Consider the following 24019-nt stretch of genomic DNA (forward strand, 5'->3'; position numbering starts at 1 on the left):
GTGGAGCACAAAGGGCATTTCATATCTAGGCATAACCTTAACCAATACAACCTCATCCTTAATAAAAACCAACCTTAAACCGCTCATAGTCAAACTAGAACAACAACTCACAAACATCTCCAAAACAGAATTATCATGGCTGGGCAAGATAGCGGTATTTAAAATGTCTATCCTTCCACATATTCTATATATTCTCCGATCCCTGCCACTCCCCATACCACCTACCTACATCCACACTATGTCCAAAACCATATGGAGGTTTACCTGGGGAGGAAAAAATGCTAGATGCTCACGCAACAACCTTATCCCACACAAAAGTGTAGGGGGTGCTGGATTTGCAGATCTTCAAGACTATTTATGAGCTATAAGACTAGACCAGCTTAAACATTGGTTTCATGACAATAATTGCCCACTATGGGTAGAAATAGAACGTTCATCACTTCCGATAAACAACCCCATCACATTCCTAATAAGTGACATGTGGGAACCATGGGAAACAGGGGGTCTGTCACCAACCATTCAAGTTTCCTTACAGGCTTGAAGATTTCTCCAAAAAAAATCGGTGACAGAAACACAAGATATTTAATATATGACCTCCCGATTGACCTCTTGGGGGCAAAAATTCCTATGCTGTCAACCACAAATCTTCTAGCACAAGGTATAAAATGCATACAAGATTTTTTTACGGGAATGACACCCAAATCTGCAGAACAAATAATGACTGCATACCAACTACCCAACAATTTACTGTTTTCCTGTGTACGCATTTCTCACTTCCTAAGGGCATGTCCCATACCTAAATTCAAGTTATCATCTATAGCATGGCATTTTTACACAAAGACGCCTCAGTCTGCTAAAGGTATATTATTATTCTATAACCTCATTCAAAACAAACACATTTTTAGTAAGACAGCTGCCATTAGGAAGTGGGAAAAAGAGCTGGGCACTACATTCCCTGATGAACAATGGACACATGCTTTCAAGGCAATACAAAAAACCTCACACTGTGTGAATCACTGGGACATGACGCTTACAATCATCAACAGATGGCACTATACGCCATATAGACTTGCCACTTTTTTCCCAGACACATCTCCCATGTGTTGGAGAAATTGCGGACAAATAGGCAATCTACTACACACACTGTGGGAATGCCCCAGCATAACCAGCCTCTGGAATGAAACTTTTAAACTAATCTCGTCAACTACAGAGATTTTAGTATCACCAAACCCTGCATTAGCAATCCTTAACATTGGGATAGCGAGATTTCCACCAGAATGTAGAGCGGTCACCACACTCATATCATTAGTAACCCGTACTCTTATCCTTCATAACTGGAAAAACACCTTGGCCATTAACACCTCTGAGGTGATTACACTAGTCAACAGAAATCATTACTTCGAACGCCTACTGGCTATCAACTCTTTGATATGTAAAACATTTGACAGCCAATGGAAAGCATGGACTGAAAAACATAAAGTAAACTAATACTATACTCCATTTTGAATACATTGTCTAAACAGCACTCTACTTTGCATATATTGAAGTTAAATATATAACTATGAAATATGGTAACGAAACGGAACTCAAACTCAAGTACTGTGTGTAACTAATGTATGTTTGATATAATGTATGTTTGCTAAAACTTTGAAAAGTCAATACAAATATTGAAACAATATTGTCAGTCAGTAGAACAATGGACAGAGCCCCTATTATCACATCAGAGCCCCCCATTATCACATCAGAGCCCCCCTTATCATATCACAGCCCCCATTATCACATCAGAGTCCCCATTCTACATCAGAGCCCCCATCATCACATCAGAGTACCTCTCAACATCAGTTCCCATTTCAGGGTGGTGGGGGGAGGGGGCCCCTCAGGGGGTGTTAGGATCGTTTACATTACAAAACTTTTCTGTCTGTGTTGTATCTGTGCTGGAAGGCTAGATGCAGTGTCAGTGTGCCTGTTCTAATCTGTGCCCACATGAGAGAACTCTCCTGCACAGCAGCGTGTCTCTTACCTGGGTTACAGAAGCTCCTTTCCTGGGCTGCTAATTAACTCAGACTTCTCACCTCCAGCCAATGAGAGTAGGGGAGGGTTGTGGTCTAGGGTCTGGGAAAAAGGCAAACTAGAAGCTCTGGACTGGATTACAGAGCACAGCTGGGGCACTGGGAGACATAAGATGGATGGGACCTGGATTCTGTTTCCAGGATTTTGTGTTTGAAAAAAACAGCATGCACAATGAGAGCAAGGAGCCACAGGCTAAATACGGGGTCACCATGGCAACTCCTGCACCACTTCACACTACGCCAGTGTGTTTAATTTCATGTAATATGTTGATCGGAGTTTAAACCTGTCCTAAGGGTGAGGCAGGTGTTCAAATACTTTATATGACAGATTTCAAACAATATGGTTATACTAAGAATGTCTCAGGGGAAATCCAGAGAAAAAAACAGCATTAATTGAAGCCATGTGTTAATTCCATAGATTTATGGTAAAAGTCTACTAGTTTTACAGAGTAAGCATAGGCTTAAAAATCAGACAGGAAGTAACCGTAAATTGCCATTTACTAAACAGCTGCAAACTTATAACAAAAAAAAATGGAAAACAGGTTATGAAAGCTGCAGAAACATGGACCCATTCACAGCAATATTTCTTTGATTCAATCAGGGTAATATAGCAAACTCTGTATAAAAATCTGTAACAACTGAGAGTCAAGCTGAGAATCACTACAGTCAACAATGGCAGAATTCATATTCTATTTTAATGAATTCACTTTAAAGAATACCATAGGCTCTATAATGTATACTGTAATAATCATAGCTACCGTCTACAATTAAAAGGTTTTTTTTGGCCTGGTGAGCATTGGGAATGAGTATCAAACCCATCCCCTATTCGTCCCCATTTTACTTGATTTTATGTGGTGTACAAATTAACATGTTTTCACTGTTTATGGACTAATAGCCTCAGTGGGTTTGCTTGGTCATTAAGCCTGTACCAAAGAAATTATGGTTTACAAAATCCTATTAACATGGTAATAGACAAAAAAACAAGGAATACATTAAAACCAAGGCTGTATCTTTTAGTATATAAGAAGATGAGTATATTAAGAATATTGCTCGTTGGGAACAAAGAGTCTCCCATGTACACTTTACACCATGGTGTATAAATAGATAGTTAAGTGCTTGAAAATACAGTTTGGTTCCTGTCATCGAACTAATGATTCAATATATATAGCTAAATATCCTACTTTTTTTTTTTTTTATTTGCTTAAATACGTATAACACATAAGATTTAAACGATAAATATATTCTTTGAGCTGTTTTGTGGTTAAAATACACAAGAGTATACATTTAATTATTATTACAAGTGTTTTTTTAGATTTTTTTTCCAAGACTAGTTAAAGGGAAAGATATTAAAACCTAAAGTGTCATCAATTTAATTGGCACTGGAATACTCTGTCTGGAGGATAAGAGATTTAACCTTTTCATACAGAAAGGGTTCCCTTCTATAAGAGCTATGAAAGTGTGGAATAGTCTTTAACAGAAGCAAAGTCTAGCCTAAAAAGGGCTTAATGTTTAAAGTGCTTGTAAAGCCTCAAGGTTTTTCACCTTAGTGCATTAAGGTGAAAAACCTTCTGCTGCAGCCCCCCCCCCCCCCATTTCTTCTTACCTGAGGCTGATCTGATCCAGCGATGTGCACAAGCACAGCGGCTCCGGCTTCTGTCTCTCTTCTTATTGGACAGATCGATAACAGCAGAAGTCATTGGCTCCCAATGCTGTCAATCAAATCCAGTGACACAGGAGTCAGCGTTGGGGGTGGAGCCCAGTCCCGTTGTCTGTGTCAAAGGACGGGGCTTTGTAAAGCAACTGCACAGAGCAGGTAAGTATAAGCATGTTAGTTATTTTAAAGTGATTGTAAAGTCTTGTTTTTTTCTATAAAAATAACAAACAGTTTATACTTACCTGCTCTGTTCCAATGGATATACAGAGCAGCCCAGATCCTCTTCCTCTCGGGTGCCGCTTTTGTGCTCCTGGCCCCTCCCTCCCATTGAGTACCCCCGCAGCTTGCACCCAAACTGAGCTGCAGCTCTGTGTGTCCATTCAGACATGGAGCTTTGGTTCGGGCCCACCCCTTCTCTCTCCTGATTTGCTAACTGACTTTGATTGACCATAGTCAATCGAGCCAAAAGGCGCCTCTGCTGTGTCTCAGCTAATCAGGAGGGAGAGTCCCCTGTGGCTGAGACATTTGTGCACATCACTGAACAGAGATGGGGCTCATGTAAGTATTAGGGGGGCCGAGGGAGCCTGTTGCACACAGAAGGCTTTTTATCTTAATGCATAGAATGCATTAAGATTAAAAACCTTCTGAAATTACAACCACTTTAATTCAAAAGCAAACACTTTAATTAAAAGAAAAAACTAGGGTTTTTAACTAAATGCACTAAAGGCTGGATTTACTCCTTTTTGCCTAATGCATTTTCCAGTGAAATAAATAGAAATGCATCCAAACATATGTTATTGCATGTTAAAATGCCTGTTGGCACACATCAACATTGTGAATGTGTGTTGAATTATGTTATGACCCATGCTGATGTCAAAGTAAAGTGCAATGCAATGCACTAATAAACTCATGGCAATGAACATTGATGTGCATTGACTAACATTTTTAGGAAATTCTATTGATTTGAATGGAAAACCATTGGATGGAAAACACATCAAAATGCAATGATGTGAATGAGTCCTATCTGGCTATTGCTATTTATAAGAAAAACACTGCTTTGGCTTTGGGGATTATTAAAACTTTTTCCCCTGTTACAGCAAGTTGGACCATGTTTTAAAAGGGTTTATATCTTTACTATGGATTTATTATAGATTTAGTGTGCCGAGGTTCTAATGCGTTTTTCATTGAAGTGGAATGAATCTCTCATAAAAGTATACTTCACTGTGAGCAAAATAGCGCTGTGTTTATTTTTGTAAAAAAAAAAAAAAAAAAACAGTTTTTCCCTTACTTTTTGCATGTTTTCTCTCTCTGTGTGGCGTACGTCTTGTAGACTCCTTGTAAGAACTGCCTATGGATGTGTATGTGTGTGCTCCAGCAGCAACCTACCCGTCCTCCTGGACTAATATAGCCCCCGGTGCCACAGCCAGCCTGCTGGATTGCGGCGCCGGTGTTTTATCAGATAGCCTGCTGTTGGGCTCGGCTTAGGCTGAGGGAGGCTCTGTCAGCAGGGAGGGGTGGGGCAGGGAGCTCCACTGACGCACTGACCCTGCCCTGCCCCATGTACTCTGTATGTGCTCGGGGCACTGAGATCGCCTCTCCTGGACCACGAATATTCCCGCCCCCTACCATGAAAGCCCGACCCCTACAGCCATAAGCCCCACCCCTACCCTGGAAAGCTCCGCCTCCGGACCTCTGAGAGCGAGAGGTGAGCCCGGCTGGCCAAGTAGGTCTTTTTTCCTATAGACTCACTGTTACTAAACCTTCCCTGACAGTATGTCGCATTTGCAGTCTGATCATCTCCTGTAGTATGTCGCGTTCGCAGTCTCTGGTCATCTCCTGTAGTTGTTGCATTCGCAGTCTGGTCATCTTCTGTAGTATGTTGCATTTGCTGTCTGGTCATCTCCTGTAGTATGTCACATTCGCAGTCTGGTCATCTCCTGTAGTATGTCACATTCGCAGTCTGGTCATCTCCTGTAGTATGTCACATTCGCAGTCTGGTCATCTCCTGTAGTATGTCACATTCATAGCCTGGTCATCTCCTGTAGTATGTCGCATTCGTAGTCTGGTCATCTCCTGTAGTATGTCACATTCGCAGTCTGGTCATCTCCTGTAGTATGTCGCATTCGCAGTCTGATCATCTCCTGTAGTATGTCGCATTTGCAGTCTGATCATCTCCTGTAGTATGTCGCATTCGCAGTCTCTGGTCATCTCCTGTAGTTGTCGCATTCGCAGTCTGGTCATCTCCTGTAGTATGTTGCATTCGCAGTCTGGTCATCTCCTGTAGTATGTCGCATTTGCAGTCTGGTCATCTCCTGTAGTATGTCGCATTCGCAGTCTGGTCATCTCCTGTAGTAAGTCGCATTCGCAGTCTCTGGTCATCTCCTGTAGTTGTTGTATTCGCAGTCTGGTCATCTCCTGTAGTATGTTGCATTCGCAGTCTGATCATCTCCTGTAGTATGTCGCATTCGCAGTCTGATCATCTCCTGTAGTATGTCGCATTCGCAGTCTCTGGTCATCTCCTGTAGTTGTCGCATTCGCAGTCTGGTCATCTCCTGTAGTATGTTGCATTCGCAGTCTGGTCATCTCTTGTAGTATGTCACATTTGCAGTCTGGTCATCTCCTGTAGTATGTTGCATTCGCAGTCTGATCATCTCCTGTAGTATGTCGCATTCGCAGTCTGATCATCTCCTGTAGTATGTCGCATTCGCAGTCTCTGGTCATCTCCTGTAGTTGTCGCATTCGCAGTCTGGTCATCTCCTGTAGTATGTTGCATTCGCAGTCTGGTCATCTCCTGTAGTATGTCACATTTGCAGTCTGGTCATCTCCTGTAGTATGTCGCATTCGCAGTCTGGTCATCTCCTGTAGTCGCATCTACAGTCTATTTAAAAGTAGTACCTGCTGTTGCACAAATCACTTTATATTTCTGATATTTATGGCTATGCATATTTATTTAATCCATATTGAGCACTAGATTTGATTGGCTGCTTCTGCTTGGCACACACGTACAATCAAATAGTGCTCAATATGGATTAAATAAATAGATATCATAAACATTCTACATTCAGTGAAAATTCATGTACTGCAAACTTTGCAGTACACAAACTTTCACTGAATGTAGAATGTTTAATGACCAGGGGCGAACTGACCCATCGGGCAGTTTATGTAGTGCCAATCCATAATTTGTTAATTGAAAGATTAAAGAGCTTGACTTGTAGTTTTGTTAGCTGTTTTTTTTTTTGTTTTGACAGGGGCACAGTTTCAGTGCTTGCCATAGGCGCCATTTTCAATAGATAAGTATAGGCACTTTGGAGAAAGAGATCTTTAAAGTTCACAATAGAGGAACTAAAATCTTGGCTCTTTTCCTATTACTTTCCATTGCACCAGAATCTTGGCAGCAGTTTTGTACTTAAATACAAAACATGTGTTTCTAAATTTTGAAGTCAAATGTAGCTGATGGTTGCCTACATCCCTGAGTTGCTAGTACGTGGAACAGAAACCCTCATAAATGGGACTTTCAATGGCAGCAGTACTATTGCATAATGAATTGTAATTCGGAGTATTTTATATAAAAATATACAAAAAAATCTTTATTATGTCGCAAAATATAAAAACATGCTATACAAAGCTGAAAAGGCTATTCAAAGATATAAGTAGATTACATCACAAAATTTTCATTGGAGAATGTCAAGCATAAAGTTCCAGATATTGCACACCCTTGCACACTCAACACTCAACATTTCGAAATGTGCTTCCATAATCTTCTTCAGTGGTGTATAGAATGTAGAGAACAGGGAGCTATGTTCTTTAAAGCGGAGTTCCAGTCATAATTTTTTTTTCAGTATTCAGCAGCATTAAATTTAAACATCAACTTGTGAAAAAAAATGTTTTTTTACTCACTTTTTCAGGTTTGTTGCTAGGGGGTCCCTCATAATCTGCCTCTTCCTCTCCAAGGTGCCTGACGTCATTTCCCTCGGCACCCGTGCTCGCTTGTGCTCCTGGGAGATGCTTGTCATCATTTCCCAGGAAGGCAGCGCTGAGGGCTTCGTTGCCATCACAACAGGGGCGGGCACTTCCGACACCACCGCCCGTTGTGATGGCAAGTTCAGAAGTGTACAGCGCTGCACAAGAACGTGCGGTGCATGCTGGTTGCTCAGCTGCACCAGAGCCCGGAAGATAGTGCTTGTGGGCTTCACAAGCACTATGGAAACTGCCACGATACAGAAATATAACATATATTCCTCTATGAATTCGGCAATCAAGCGGCGATTAATCACACAAAGGTGAGTGCTCCAAACAATCATGAAAAAAAATATTCATCCTAAAAAAATTTTTTTTAACAGTGGGAACTCCGCTTTAATGGAAACATAACATTAAGAATATTGCCAAGAATACAACATATCGCATATCAATTAGCAACATTTTTTATTTTTTATCATCCTCAATACCTGTTCGAAGGACATTAAAGTAGAAAGAATAGCCAGGATTTTTTTAATCATTCTACATTCTAAACACCCCTGAAGAAGATTACAAAAGCAAATTTATAAATGCGTTGGGTGTGCAAGGGTGTGCAATATCTGGAGCTTTATGCTTGACATTCTCCAATGGAAATTTTTTGATGTATTACTGTAATCTACCTATATCTTTGAATAGCATTTTCAGCTTTGTATAGCATGTTTTTATATTTTGGGATATAATAAAGATTTTTTGTATATTTTTATATAAAGTACTCCGAATTACAATTTATTATGAAATAGTACTGTTGCCATTTAAAGTCCCAAACATGTGTTGCTAAACTGACTCAACCAATTGAAGCTGACACGGAGGTGCCGTGTGAAAGGAGCCTTAGGTTGTAAAGTTTGAAAAACGTTGATATTGATTATATTGATATATACTTTACAGTGCAATTAGCTAGAGAGGTCAGGCATGGCTTGTTTTAAAGCTCTTTACTGCTTGTTAAAACACCAAAACACATCAATATCTATAGTCTTCAGATACACTTTATTTTTAAATTTTTGGTTGAACTTGGTGGGCATGAGTCTTTTTATCAATGTAGCTATGCAAATGTTTCTTGTGTATCTCTAGTTCAATAGACTCTGGTCAGGCCGCACCTGGAGTATGCTGTCCAGTTCTGGGGACCAGTCCTCAAGAAGGATGTGCTGGAACTGGAGAGAGTCCAGAGAAGGGCAACGAAACGAATAAATGGTCTTGAGGACATTAGTTATGAGGAAAGGTTACGATCACCGAACTTGTTCTCTATGGAGTAGAGACACTTGAGAGGGATATGATTTTAATGTACAAATACTGTATTGGTGACTAGGGATGAGCCGAACACCCCCCAGTTCGGTTCGCACCAGAACCTGCGAACGGACCGAAAGTTCGCACGAACTTTAGAACCCCCATTAAAGTCTATGGGACTCGAACATTCAAAATCAAAAGTGCTAATTTTATAGGCTAATATGCAAGTTATTGTCCTAAAAAGGGTTTGGGGACATGTATCAATGCAAAAAAAAGTTTTAAATACGGCTGTTTTTTTCGGGAGCAGTGATTTTAATGATGCTTAAAGTGAAAAAAAAGTGAAATATTCCTTTAAATATCGTACCTGGGGGGTGTCTATAGCATGCCTGTGAAGTGGTACGTGTTTCCCGTGTTTAGAACTGTCCCTGCACAAAATGACATTTCTAAAGGAAAAAAAGTCATTTAAAACTGCCTGGGGCTTTAATGTAATATCTGGTCCTGGCAATATGGATGAAAATCATTGAGAAAAATGGCATGGGTACCCCCCTAGCCCATTACCAGCCCCTTTGGGTCTTGTATGGATATTAAGGGAACCCCACACCCAAATTAAAAAAATGAAAGGCGTGGGGCCCCCAGGCCCTATATAGTCTGAACAGCAGTATACAGGCGGTGCAAACGAGACAAGGACTGTAGGTTTGTTGTTAAGTAGAATCTGTTTGTAATTTTGAACTGGTAAATTTTTGGCTCCAGCTCCAGCCAAAAAATCTATTTTTAAGCTTTTTGGAAAAAATATATCACCCCTGTAACATTTGTTTTGCTGTCTGTGCACCTCTTCAGAAGATTTCACCTCACTTTCTGTCCCAATGACAAATGTTTTTTGAAATTTTTTTTTTTTTTTTAGTGAAACAAGGATTGGTGATAAAGCATCAGTGGAGAGGAGACACGTTTTTCCCATATTAACTCTTACAGGAGAAAATTTCCCTTCCTAGGGGTAGATTTCATCTCACTTCTTCTTGTCTCCTTCCATTTGCAAGTAGGAGTCGTTTGTAAGTTGGATGTTTGAAAGTAGGGGCCTGCCCTATATACTCTGCAGAAATTTGGGCCTTAGGTTTTGGTGTTGCCACAACACTGTAAGCCCTCACAGTTACTCTTGGTGGGCACTGGAACACCCTACTGAGAACTATTATATCAAGAATTGTAATTACATGCCATTGTTGAACAGTGGTAGAAAAATTGGGCCTTTGGTGGTGTTGCTGGTGCCACAACACTGTAAGTCCTCACAGTTACTCCTGGTGGGCGCTGGAACGGGCCCTGCTGTGAAATATTATATCAAGAATTGTAATTACATGCACCTGTTGAACAATGGCAGAAAAATTGGGCCTTTGGTGGTGGTGATGTTGCCACAGAACTGTAAGCCCTCACAGTTACTGTTGGTGGGCTCAGGAATGGGCCCTGCTGTGAAATATTATATCAAGAATTGTAATTACATGTCCCTTTTGAACAGGGGCAGAAAAATTGGGCCTTAGGCACTGGTGCCGCAACACTGCAACCCCTCACAGATACTCTAGTTGGAGAGCAGGAATGAGCCCTGCTGTAAATTATTGCATCAAAAATTGTAATTACACGCCCCTGTTAAACAGGGGCTGAAAAATTGGGCCTTAGGCACTGGTGTTGGTGCCACAACACTGCAACCCCTCACAGATACTGTAGTTGAGCGCAGCAACGAACCCTCCTGCAAAATATTGAATCAAAAATTGTAATTAGACGCCCTTGTTAAACAGGGGCTGAAAAATTGGGCCTTACGCACGGCTGCTGGTCCCACAAAACTGCAACCCCTCACAGATACTCTAGTTGGAGAGCAGGAATGAGCCCAGCTGCAAAGTATCTCATCAAAAATTGTAATTACACGCCCCTGTTAAACAGGGGCTGAAAAATTGGGCCTTAGCCACTGGTGGCTGCGCCCAGAACCAAAAATGTTCTTACAAGCTATCTGCATGATCATTGAGGAGGAAGAAGATAGTCACTCAGCATAACAGGATAGTCACTAAGCATCAGCATAGGCAGTCTTGAAGGGATCTGACATTTCAAAAAAAATTATTCGGTTACATCAGCATCAGGTGCTTGGTAGCTGGTGGTGATCCAAGACTGATTAATTTTTATGAGGGTCAGTCCGAGTCAGTGGACAGGCGCACCCTGTGATCAGTTACAAAGCCTCCAGCAGCACTGAATGTGCGTTCCGAAAGAAGCTGGATGCAGGACAGGCCAGTAGCTCAGTTGCATACTGTGCAAGCTCTGGCCAGTGATCCATCCTCAAGACCCAGTAACCCAGAGGATTTTTGGTGGGAAAGGTGTCCAAGTCTGATCTTGCCCCTAGGTATTCCTGCACCATGTAAAACAGATGCTGGCGATGGTTGCTGGAACCGATCATACCTTGGGGCTGCGGACTAAAAAATTGTCTGAACGCATCTATCAGATGGCCACCTTCTCCCCTGCACCCCCTTTTACTGACCAAAGCCTCAGCAACACGTTGTCCAGGAACAGGAATTTGTAACCTCCCAGTCTCTGGGAACGCATTGCACAGACCTTTCTGCAAGGCCTCCCGAAGATGTTTCATCCTCTGTTCCCTCTGCGACAGCAAGATTAGGTCCGCAAACTTACCCTTGTAACATGGATCAAGGAGGGTTGCCAGCCAGTAATGATCCCTCTCCTTGATACCACAAATACGAGGATACTTCCGCAGGCTTTGCAGGATCAGGGAGGCCATGCAGCCTAGGTTTGCTGAGGCATTCGGTGCAAAGTGCTCTGGGTCACTAAGGACGACACGATCCGCAGCCACCTCCTCCCAGCCACATACAAGTCCATGGGTTTCTTGGGACTTTAAATGATCCCTTGAAGACTGATGCTGATGCTGAGTGCCAGGCTTCACCTTCATGCTGACACAATCCTCCTCCTCGTCCTCTTCCTGTGTGATCGGCGGGCATGCAGGAACACTGTCTGGATAAAGGGGGCCTTGAGAGGTAAGGAAGTCCTCATCTTCCTGCCTCTGTTCTTCCTCAAGTGCCCTGTCCATTATTCCATGCAGTGTGTGCTCCAACAGGTGGACAAGAGGGACAGTGTCACTGATGCATGCACTGTCACTGCTCACCATCCTCGTGGTCTCCTCAAATGGTGACAGGACAGTGCATGCATTCCTGATCATGGCCCACTGGCATGGGAAAAAAAACAAGCTCCCCTGACCCTGTCCTGGTGCCATAGTTGCATAGGTACTCATTGATGGCCCTCTGCTGTGTGTGCAGCCGCTGCAGCATGGCCAACGTTGTGTTCCACCTGGTGGGCATGTCACAGATTAGGCGGTTCTTGGGCAAGTTAAATTCCTTTTGGAAGTTAGCCAGCCAAGCACTGGCATTATATGACTGGCGCAAATGCACACAGACTTTCCTGGCCTGCCTCAGGACATCCTGTAAGCCCGGGTACATGCCCAAGAACTGCTGCACCACCAAGTTAAGGACTTGAGCTAAACAGGGCACATGGGTCAGTTGTCCCTGTCGGAGGGCGGAGAGGAGGTTGGTGCCATTGTCGCAAACCACTATTCCTGGCTTAAGCTGGCGTGGCATCAACCACCTCTGAACCTGCCCCTGCAGAACTGACAGAATCTCTGCCCCAGTGTGGCTCCTGTCCACCAAGCACACCAACTCAAGCACCGCATGGCATCTTTTTGCCTGCATGCTTGCATAGACCCTTGAACGAATACAGAGCTCCGCTGGTTCCGAGGACAAATCAGCACAGGAAGGGGCCATGGAGGAAGAAGAAGAGGAGGGGATGGAGGAGAGAGGTGTGGCAGAATCACCACTAGTAGAACTTTGGAGGCGTGGTGGCGAAACAACCTCCAAAACTACTGCACCCTGTCCTGCATCCTTCCCAGCTGCCAGAGGAGTCACCCAGTGCGTGGTGAAAGATGGGTAACGTCCCTACCCATGCCTGCTGGACCATGAGTCAGCGGTAATATGCACCTTACCGCTGACCGCCCTGTCCAGCGAGGCCAAGACATTGCCTTCCACATGCCGTTAGAGAGACGGAATCGTTTCCCATGAGAAAAAGTGGCGTTTGGGAACCTGCTATTGAGGAACTGCACATTCCACAAACTCACAGAAGGGGGCAGAGTCTACCAACTAAAAAGGCAGCAGTTGAAGTGCTATCAATGTAGCCAAGCTAGCATTCAACCACTGGGCATGTGGATGGCTGGGAGTGAACTTCTTTCGGCGGTGCAGCAGCTGGGGCAGGGAAATTTGCCTGGTACAATCTGACATCGGTGTACCGATGCAGGTTTCAGATAGGACTGAAGGTATAGTGGGGTTGGAGATCCCAGCTGATGAGGAGCAAGGAAAGATCCGCTTTGTTCTTTGGTGTGGGTCTTTTAGGTACGCTTGCCAACGAACTGCATGGCAGGTTGACATATATCTGGTCAAGCATGTGGTGCCCAAGCAGGTGATGTTTTGGCCATGCGAGATACGCTTGAGACATATGTTGCAAATAGCAGCGGTGCAATCTGATGCACTCGTCTCAAAAAAGGCCCACACCATAGAACTTTTGGAATAATGCGCAGAGACAACAACGCCCTACACATGCGGAGCTCTGCCGTGTAATGCAGTCGGTGTGCTGCCCTTAAGCTGGCCCCTGGAGGGCATCCTGCCTCGTTGGAGATGTGCCTCCTCCTCCTCCTCCTCCTCTCTCCTATCAGGCACCCACGTGGAGTCAGTGACTTCCTCATCATTCCCTCCCTCCTCATCACTGGAGCAAACCTGGCAGTATGCTGCAGCTGGGGGGAACATGACTGCCAGATTGCTGTCCTCCTTGGGCACCCCCTCTCTCTGGGCTCACGTTACTGCCTTCCTCTAGCTGGGTACCATCATCGGAGCCTTCAAAATGCTGGGCATCCTCCTGGAGCATGTACCCAACACTGTGGTCAAACAGTTCGGGGGAAAGCTCAGGAGAACATGGTGGGGCTAGGGAAGGAGTGACTGATGCCATTGAGCCGAGGGCAGAGGGCCGCGTTGGCAGCTGCTTTGCCAGACAAAATACCCTGAGCCTGGGTGAGAGAGGATGAGGAGGATGAGGATGGCTTGGTCAACCACTCTACCAAGTCTTCGGCATGTTGTGGCTCAACAAGGCCAGTTGCTGAAAAAAAGGACAAGCATGTCCCACGGCCACGTGCTGAAGAGGATGCACCGTGACAAGCACTGTTTCCTCTAGACACAGAGCCTGCTTGCCCTCTTTTATTGGCTCATGACTGTCTGCCTCTCCTTGTTGGCCTTCCAGACATACTAATGGCCTGCAGTGAGATGTAGCTGCACAAATCAGGGATGTATATATATATATATATATATATATATATATATATATATATATATTGGTTATACTCAGGCTAGCAGAATCAACTGCCTGCCTGTAGTATTGTCTTCAGGTAGCTTTAGGTGCCCACTGTGCAAAGAACACAGTACACTAACTGTAAATACTGCAGCTGCCTGCCTGTGGTATTACTAGGATCAGAAGAACACCAGCAATTGTCTTCAGGTAGCTTTAGGTGCACACTGTGCAAAGGACACAGTACACTAACTGTAAATACTGCAGCTGCCTGCCTGTGGTATTAATAGGATCAGAAGAACACCAGCAATTGTCTTCAGGTAGCTTTAGGTGCACACTGTGCAAAGGACACAGTACACTAACCATAAATACAGCAGCTGCCTGCCTGTGGTATTAATAGGATAGAAGAACACCAGCAATTGTCTTCAGGTAGCTTTAGGTGCACACTGTGCAGAGGACACAGTACACTAACTGTAAATACTGCAGCTTCCTGCCTGTGGTATTAATAGGATCAGAATACCAGCAACTGTCTTTAGGTAGCTTTAGGTGCACACTGTACAGAGGACACAGTACACTAACTGTAAATACTGCAGCTGCCTGCCTGTGGTATTAATAGGATCAGAACACCAGCAATTGTCTTCAGGTAGCTTTAGGTGCACACTGTGCAGAAGACATAGTACACTAACTGTAAATACTGCAGCTGCCTGCCTGTGGTATTAATAGGATCAGAAGAACACCAGCAATTGTCTTCAGGTAGCTTTAGGTGCACACTGTGCAGAGGACACAGTAAATTTAACTGTAAACACTGCAGCTGCCTGCCTGTGGTATTAATAGGATCAGAACACCAGCAATTGTCTTTAGGTAGCTTTAGGTGCACACTGTGCAGAGGACACAGTACACTAACTGTAAATACTGCAGCTGCCTGCCTGTGGTATTAATAGGATCAGAAGAACACCAGTAATTGTCTTCGGGTAGCTTTAGGTGCACACTGTGCAGAGGACACAGCACACTAACTGTAAATACTGCAGCTGGCTGCCTGTGGTACTAATAGGATCAGAAGAACACCAGCAATTGTCCTCAGGTAGCTTTAGGTGCACACTGTGCAGAGGACACAGTACACTAACTGTAAATACTGCAGCTGCCTGTGGTATTAATAGGATCAGAAGAACACCAGCAATTGTCTTCAGATAGCTTTAGGTGCACACTGTGCAGAGGACACAGTATACTAACCATAAACACAGCAGCTGCCTGCCTGTGGTATTAATAGGATCATAAGAACACCAGCAATTGTCTTCAGGTAGCTTTAGGTACACACTGTGCAGAGGACACAGTACACTAACTGTAAATACTGCAGCTGCCTGCCTGTGGTATTAATAGGATCAGAAGAACACCAGCAATTGTCTTCAGGTAGCTTTAGGTGCACCCTGTGCAGAGGACACATTACACAAACTGTAAGTACTGTAAATATTGTAAAATCACCTGCCTGCCTGTCAGTATATTAAGAAGAGAATAACAGGAACGGATCTAGCTTATATTGTGTGGGGCGTGTACTAAACCCCCTGAGCCATAATTGGCCAAAGCCACCCTGGCTTTGGCCAATTACGGCTCTCTGTACAGACGGCGCTGTGATTGGCCAAGCATGCGGGTCATAGTGCATGCTTGGCCAATCATCAGCCAGCAATACACTGCGATGCCACAGTAAATTATGGGCCGTGACGCGCCACTCGAATTTGGAGCGAATGGCCCATAACTTTCGCAATTCAGGCGATGTTCGAGTCGAACATGGGTTCGACTCAAACTCGAATCTCATCCCTACTGGTGACCCCACAATAGGGATAAATTCCGCGTAAGAGAATTTAAAGCGGAGTTCCACCCAAAACTGGAACTTCCGCTTTAAGCACTCCCCGCCCCTACATGCCACATTTGGCATGTAATTTTTTTGGGGGGGAGTGGGTGACTACTTTAGAGAGGGACTTCCTGTCTCACTCCCTCCTTCCGCCTACGTGCCGCCTAGGCATCTCCTCCTCTCCCCTAGGCGGTCCCTCCCTCTTGGCAATCTTCTGGGACATGTGACAGGTCCCAGAAGATTGCCTGTCCACTGGGAAAGTGCAGCGTGACTTACGCATGCGCAGTGCACGCACGGCCGTGAAGCCACAAGCTTTCACGGCCGGGTGCCCACAGTTCCAATGGATGTGCTGAGGAGAGGAGAGGGAGAGGAGCGGGGTTCCGTACGGCCGCATCGCTGGACCGTGGAACAGGTAAGTGTCTGATTATTAAGAGCCAGAAGCTAAACTTTTTGTAGCTGCTGACTTTTAATTAAAAAAAAAAGCCTGGAACTCCGCTTTAATAAGCACGCGGCCATTCACTAAAATTAGAAAAAAAGCGGTTTAACCTTAAACTGCCTGGAGAGTTCTTTACTGCAATGCCCTGTATACATGATAGGATTTTCCGATAAAAAAAAAATGTGGATTTTCTTCCGACGGATGTTGGCTGAAACTTGTCTTGCATACACACGGTCACACAAATGTTGTTGGAAATTTCGAACGTCAAGAACGCGGTGACGTACAACACGTACGACGAGCAGAGAAAAATGAAGTTCAATAGTCAGTGCGGCTCTTCTGCTTGATTCCGAGCAATTTTGTGCGTCGGAATTGTGTGCACACGATCGGAATTTCAAACAAAGGATTATTGTTGTCGGAAAATTTGAGATTCAGATCTCAAATTTTGTTTGTCAGAAATTCCAATGGAAAACATCCGACGGAGCCTACACACGATCGGAATTTCCGACAACAAGCTCCCATCAAACATGTTGGAAAATCCTATCATGTGTACAGGGCATAAGAGTGGTAAGGATGTGGAATTCTCTTCCACAGGCAGTGGTTTCAGCGGGGAGCATCGAAAATTTCAAAAAACTATTAGATAAGCACCTGAATGACCACAACATACAGGGATATACAGTGTAGTACTGATATAAAATCACACACATAGGTTGGACTGGATGGACTTGTATCTTTTTTCAACCTACTATGTAACTATGTAAATAACAAACTATTGTAACACATATCATTTCTACAACATATCATTACCATACCAGGAACTTAAAAATCCCATTCTACAGTAGTTCTGTTCACAAGCACTCATGACTTGCTATAGCTAATGAAGTAAAAGTGGAGCTTAGAAGTGTCTGTAGATGGTGTTGTACTTGCTTCTCTCCCAGCACTCAGTACAGAACCTGAGGTCAAATTATATTCAGCATTTGTATGAAATATGGCACTCCTTTAGACATAGAAGAAAGGTCAAAATCCCAGTGCAAAAAATGTTCTAATGAAACAAACCTCATGAAGCTAACTCTCTTATATTTATTTTAGGGTACTTGGTATGATTTACTGCACTATTAGTTCAACTTCTGAAAAGTGTGTAAACATCAAAGAGAATGCTGTGAATGCAATTTTTTCTTACAACACAGAACATAAGCACATATTATAGTAAATGCAAATTATCCTAGGTGCTTATTTGGAAACATTTCAACAGCTACAAGGGGACAAGGGGGTGGGGAGGCAGTAACTTTATCATAGAAGTACAGTATGTCACAATCTACAATAAAGTTTTCCCAAATCCTTGTAGTTTATTGTTAAATCAATCCGGTCAAAGTAAAAGACCATCTCAAAGGAATGTGGCCAGTAATATAACAGGTATTATACTCACCTCTCTCACCTCTCACCTCTCATGATGACCCATGTCTCCCACCTCAACTCTGTCATAGCACTGCAGCCTCCACCAGACACTCCAGTATTTAACACTTCCAGGAGTATTGGATGCCCTGCACTGTGGCCCTAAGTCACTACAAGACTCAGCATTGACATAGGAACCTGAGGATGAAACTCTGTTGAAGCAGGGAAAACAAGCATCTGACACTCCAGGAGGGGCTGACACAGGCTGCAACACTGGAACTGAGGGGAGGAAAGAGACACAGACCACCAAAGAGGTGAGTAAAATATCTAGTTCTATTGCAGTGGACCTTCCTAAAGGATTTTAACCTGACCCAGATGGTCACTTTAATTAGGAACAAAGCATTTCAGGTACAATACATTGACATTTAAATGTATCAGAATGGGCCATACGCTACTTCATTTCTGATTGCATTGGGACTCAGTCCAAAAAAGGTTTTTTAGTTTTCGATAACGTGAAGGGGTTAGAACAGTAGTCAGGGTTTTCGATTGCTGTTTGTGTGTTGGCTTGAGAGATTTCTCTTCACTGTTTTTTTAAACAGGAAATGAGGACAAATTATCCACTGAGAAAACAAGCTGCAATAAAAGCACTCAGTAGAATAGGAAGTAGTAAAAACCACTACTTAGAGAATAAATACCCTTGAAGTAGAATCCGAGATAACACTAACTAATCTTAAAAATGATCCCTCCCCTCCTAACACCTGTTCTGACTAAACTGTGTAAGAAAGATGCATTTGCTTTCTTATTTTCAGGCTGTTCCTGTCCAGTCACTTGATCAGCTCCCCTGTTCTCAGCCAACGCCAACTTCAGGGTAGAGCAGGAAATGCCCACAATGGATTGCCAATTTAGGTATATAGGTGACATCACTTCTCAAGAATTATCAGCTATTGTCTACACTCTGTCCTCTCCCCTGCAACCAGCTGCAGGATGACACAGGGGAAATCATGTGGCCAGATAAGAGGCACAAGAAAATAGGTAAGTATGCACATTTTTCTTACACAGGTTTGTCAGAATATGTGTTATGCCGTGTACACACAGGCGAACTTTTCGACCAAACTCGTCCGCCGGAACGAATCCGTCGGACAATCCGACCATGTGTGGGCTTCATTGGACTTCCGATTGACCTTTTCGGTAGAAACATGTTTCAAATCTTTCCGACGGATTCGAGTCCGGTCTAAAAATCAGTTTGTTTGTATGCTAGTCCTACGGACGAAAACCGACACTAGGGCAGCTATTGGCTACTAACTATCAACTTATTATAGCAACCTTATTTTAGTCTGGTCGTACATCATTACGAACGAATCCGTCGGACTTTGGTGTGATCGTGTGTAGCCAAGTTCGTTCGTTCGAAAGTCTGTTGGAAGTCCGTCAAAAGTTCGTCAAATGTCCGTCGGAAAGACCATCGGACCTTTGATGCCGAAAAGTCTGCCCGTGTGTACACGGCATTAGGAAGGGGGAGGGAGTATTTTTAAGATTGGTAAGTGTTATTACGGCATTATACTATAATTTCTGTTGTATCACCAGGACATTAAGCAATGGGAAAACGTTCAATCACTCTTTGTTCATAACAAGTTTCATTCTGAAATAGCCTCTCTCTTATAAGAATACCAAAAGATGCACAGGGTGGTTTCTGCATATTCTTCCAGCAGCTTTCAGGAGAGTTGGATTGTTACCGCTATGCTGTTCACCGTTCTCCGCACTGGTGGTTCTGACATCAGGAAGCAAAACCATGTCTGCCTCTGCACAGAGACACAGCGCAGAACATGGCATGGTTAGCCATTAATGGTGTAAAGATCAGCTCCAGGAAGATTGCAGGCAGTACTGGTAACTAGTGTTTTGCCCTCTGCCTGTCTCTTTTGGGCACAGCGTTTTCAGTTTCTCTTTAGGATGTATTCCTAAAGTGACAACACCTTTTAAAGTTAAAAATGAGTATGATGTACTTTTATACATTTTATACTTATATCCTACAGATATAACAGAAGTAAGAATGAAGGTATAAAACATAATTGTTTTAGTACAGATGTTTTACAATTTATAAGTGTAACCTGATATAAAAAAAAAAAGCATCCTCTTGCTAAAAATGTATTCCACAAGATTAAGCATACAACTAGGGAAAATGTAAACTGTGTTGCCCTTAGCAATTATAGATGATATATTTGAACTGGTATTCCTACCTAAATAGGAGCATCAGTTCTTACACTTGTCTAAATACATAGCCCTCTGACATGAATGAGCTTTGTACTTCATTCATATATGCATGGCCGAAAGACAACCTCCAGCAGGTTCAACCATAAGAACCAATACATTTTTCTTTTATGTTGTGTCTGCACAAGTACATTGACATCTGGAATCTGATTTGCTGTGTTCAGTACCTCCACTTCTAGAATTAAGAGTCCCATGACAGAAATAGAAACTTGTTATGATCTTTTTAGTAATGCCTCTCAGTCAAAGCATGAAGCAGAAGTTGTAGAAGAAACAGAGGCTAATTAAGTAACATAGTCATAACTTATTACTTGAACTTTTTACAGAACTGAAATATATCTTTTAATTTGATGACTCAAATTATTTATTATTCATACCATGTTCATGAATAGTCTGCATTGTCTTTTTATTTTGGTCACACATGGTTGACAAATTCAAACACCCACTTAATTAATCTTGAAAAACTTAGTTTTGACATCTTTTTGTTTTCTTCGAACCTTGACACTTTTCTCACTACCATTCTTTTCTTTTCCCCTCTTTTCTCTCTGCTGCCCCTGGTGTTGTCTCACGTCCTCCCCCCTCTTCTCTGTCAATGTCACTTCCTGCTATTTTTACCCCTGTAGACCTGTCCGTCAGCCTCCTTGCAGTGATAGTTATTGTGTGTGGCCTGGCCCTGGTGGCAGTTTTTCTCTTTCTCTTTTGGAAGCTGTGGTGGGTGCCCTGGAGGAACAAGGCAGTGTCATCTAACTCGGCAGCAGCACCGCAGAACGTGTCAACCTTCACCGGGTTCGCCAGTGACAAGGAAGCCATGGCAGACAAGCTGAAGGATGCAAGCAACTTGGGCTTCTTGGAGGCAGCTGTTAAAATCAGTCATACATCACCAGATATACCAGCAGAAGTCCAGATGTCCATGAAGGAACACATCATTAAGCGCACAAGAATACAGAGGCAGGCGACTGAGCCAGCTTCTTCTACCAGGTGAGCCTTTGTCATGCATTTAGTAACATTAAAGAAGAAAATTAAGTACTATTTACATCAGAAATGACCACACAAAACAAACCTTTTTGCATTTTCTGAAGTGGTAGAGCCAGGGTATTATTAGAGTTCAAAAGTACAGGCACAGCTGTACATACTTACAAAAAGGAGTGAACTGCACATAACATCAAAATATAGGTTTACAAGGACATGGTTAAACATGGCCAGAGCTTCTACATGCTTCTACATGCTTCTACATATGTCTATGTATTTTTTACAATACATATTGTATTAGTTTGACACAGTACTCCATAACATGTCTCAAAGTGAGCCTTTTATAAACATTATGTCTGCATAATTAAATTCCTGACATGTCACAATATGCAGCAACAGTATCAAAATAAAAATTGTAGACCCTGGGCTCCAGTCAAGTGCCTTTGGCTAGGCTGGTTATTTACATGCAGAATACAGATGCAGGTATATCACTTTACATAATCCTGCCCTAGAATACACCTGTTAGCAACATAAAGGTACTGAGTAGTCTCTAGAATTACAAAGCAAATACCAAGAATTTCCAGTGAAAGCTTTTACATGCAACCTGGATGACTCAACACACAAGATGCTATAACACATATGTTTTAACACTACCTGGTCCATAAAAACATACAGGTGGTAGAAGATGACAACACACAGATTCATACTACAGGGACATTTTGAAACATGCTTGTTATAACACCTTGGGAATAAAGGCACCCTAGGTGCTGAAGACTGCATATAGGGTATGTGGAGGCACCACTAGTCCTTACATTCACATTCTGGATAATGTTTGGTATCTTAAGGTCACTAGCAGGTATAATTTAGGAAACAATAGAATATAAAAGCAATAACATTATGAAGATGACTTGCAGCCCTGAATCTTCCTCAATTATCAATGTCAAAATCTTTCAAATTCAGTCTTGTCAATATGTTTTGGTTTAGTAGGGACAATAATGCAGTGGATGTACTTGGCAATTGATTTCAAAGCAGTAAAAATCAAAATATACAGAATTGCTAAAAAAAAAAATCCACATTTTCCATTTTACTTATATTTCCTTTGCTATGTTGCTTCTTTAGGTACATTATCCAAAAACTTCCCACCATGTCTTTGTGTTCTGGTTTGTGGGTACTCCTCAAAATGATGCTGAAGAGCATATAGGCTAGTGTAAACACATCAGCGGGCCCACCTCCTCTTGTTATGGGTATTTCAGACCCTTATGTCTGGGAAACCAAACTCATGTCCTTAACCACTTGCCGACCGCGCTACAGCAATATCAATGCTGCCTATCAGTGCCAATCAGTGCCCATCAGTGCTGCCAATCAGTGCTGTCTATCAGTGCCCATCAGTGTTGTCTCATCATTGCCCATCAGTGCCACCTCATCAGTAGCCACCAGTACAGTCTATTAGTATCCATCAGTGCTGCCTATTAGTGCCTATATATACAGTATCTCACAAAAGTAAGTACACCCCTCACATTTTTGTAAATATTTTATTATATCTTTTCATGTGACAACACTGAAGAAATTACACTTTGCCATTAATGCCTAAACCGCTGGCAACAAGAGCACACCCCTAAGTGAAAATGTTTAAATTAGGCCCAATTAGCCATTTTCCCTCCCTGGTGTCATGTGACTCGTTAGTGTTACAAGGTCTCAGGTGTGAATGGGGAGCAGGTGGGTTAAATTTGGTGTTATCACTCTCTCTCATATTGGTCATTGGAATTTCAACATGGCACCTCATGGCAAAGAACTCTCTGAGGATCTGAAAAAAAGAATTGTTGCGGTTTAACAGGACAGGCTCCACTCAGAACAGGCCTCACCATGGTCGACCAAAGAAGTTGAGTGCACATGCTCAGCGTCATATCCAGAGGTTATCTTTGGGAAATAGACGTATGAGTGCTGCCACCATTGCTGCAGAGGTTGAAGGGGTGGGGGGTCAGCCTGTCAGTGCTCAGACCATACCACACACACTGCATCAAATTGGTCTGCATGGCTGTCATCCCAGAAGAAAGCTTCTTCTAAAGATGATGCACAAGAAAGCCTGCAAACAGTTTGCTGAAGACAAGCAGACTAAGGACATGGATTACTGGAACCATGTCCTGTGGTCTAATGAGCCCAAGATAAACTTATTTGGTTCAGATGGTGTCAAGTGTGTGTGGGGGCAACCAGGTGAGGTGTACAAAGACAAGTGCGTCTTGCCTACAGTCAAACATGGTGGTGGGAGTGTCATGGTCTGGGGCTGCATGAGTTCTGCTGGCACTGGGGAGCTACAGTTGATTGAGGGAACCATGAATGCCAACATGTACTGTGACATACTGAAGCAGAGCATGATCCCCTCCCTTTGGAGACTGGACCGCTGGGCAGTATTCCAACATGATAACGACCCCAAACACACCTCCAAGATGACCACTGCCTTGCTAAAGAAGCTGGCCAAGCATGTCTCCAGACCTAAACCCTATTAAGCATCTGTGGGACATCTCCAAATGGAAGGTGGAGGAGCGCAAGTGGGTTAAGGCAGTGCTGGAAAATAATGGTGGCCACACAAGATATTGACACTTTGGGCCCAATTTGGACATTTTCACTTAGGGGTGTACTCACTTTTGTTGCCAGCGGTTTAGTTATTAATGGGTGTGTTTTGAGTTATTTTGAGGGGACAGCGAATTTACATTGTTTTACAAGCTGTACACTCACTACTTTACATTGTAGTAAAGTGTGATTTCTTCAGTGTTGTCACATGACAAGATATAATAAAATATTTA

The 24019-nt window shown here is 43.1% G+C and overlaps 1 protein-coding gene across 1 annotated transcript in view; it reads left to right on the top strand.

Moving 5' to 3' along the window:
• SYT6 (synaptotagmin 6) overlaps positions 1–24019 on the top strand; it is a 682586-nt gene that overhangs the window by 372503 nt on the left and 286064 nt on the right. Inside the window, exon 2 of the mRNA XM_073615703.1 lies at positions 20873–21227. Coding sequence (XP_073471804.1) covers positions 20873–21227 — 355 coding nt within the window. The remainder of the gene's footprint in view (positions 1–20872; positions 21228–24019) is intronic.

Source organism: Aquarana catesbeiana, linkage group LG02 (assembly GCF_042186555.1).
Source record: "Aquarana catesbeiana isolate 2022-GZ linkage group LG02, ASM4218655v1, whole genome shotgun sequence".
Taxonomy (NCBI): domain Eukaryota; kingdom Metazoa; phylum Chordata; class Amphibia; order Anura; family Ranidae; genus Aquarana; species Aquarana catesbeiana.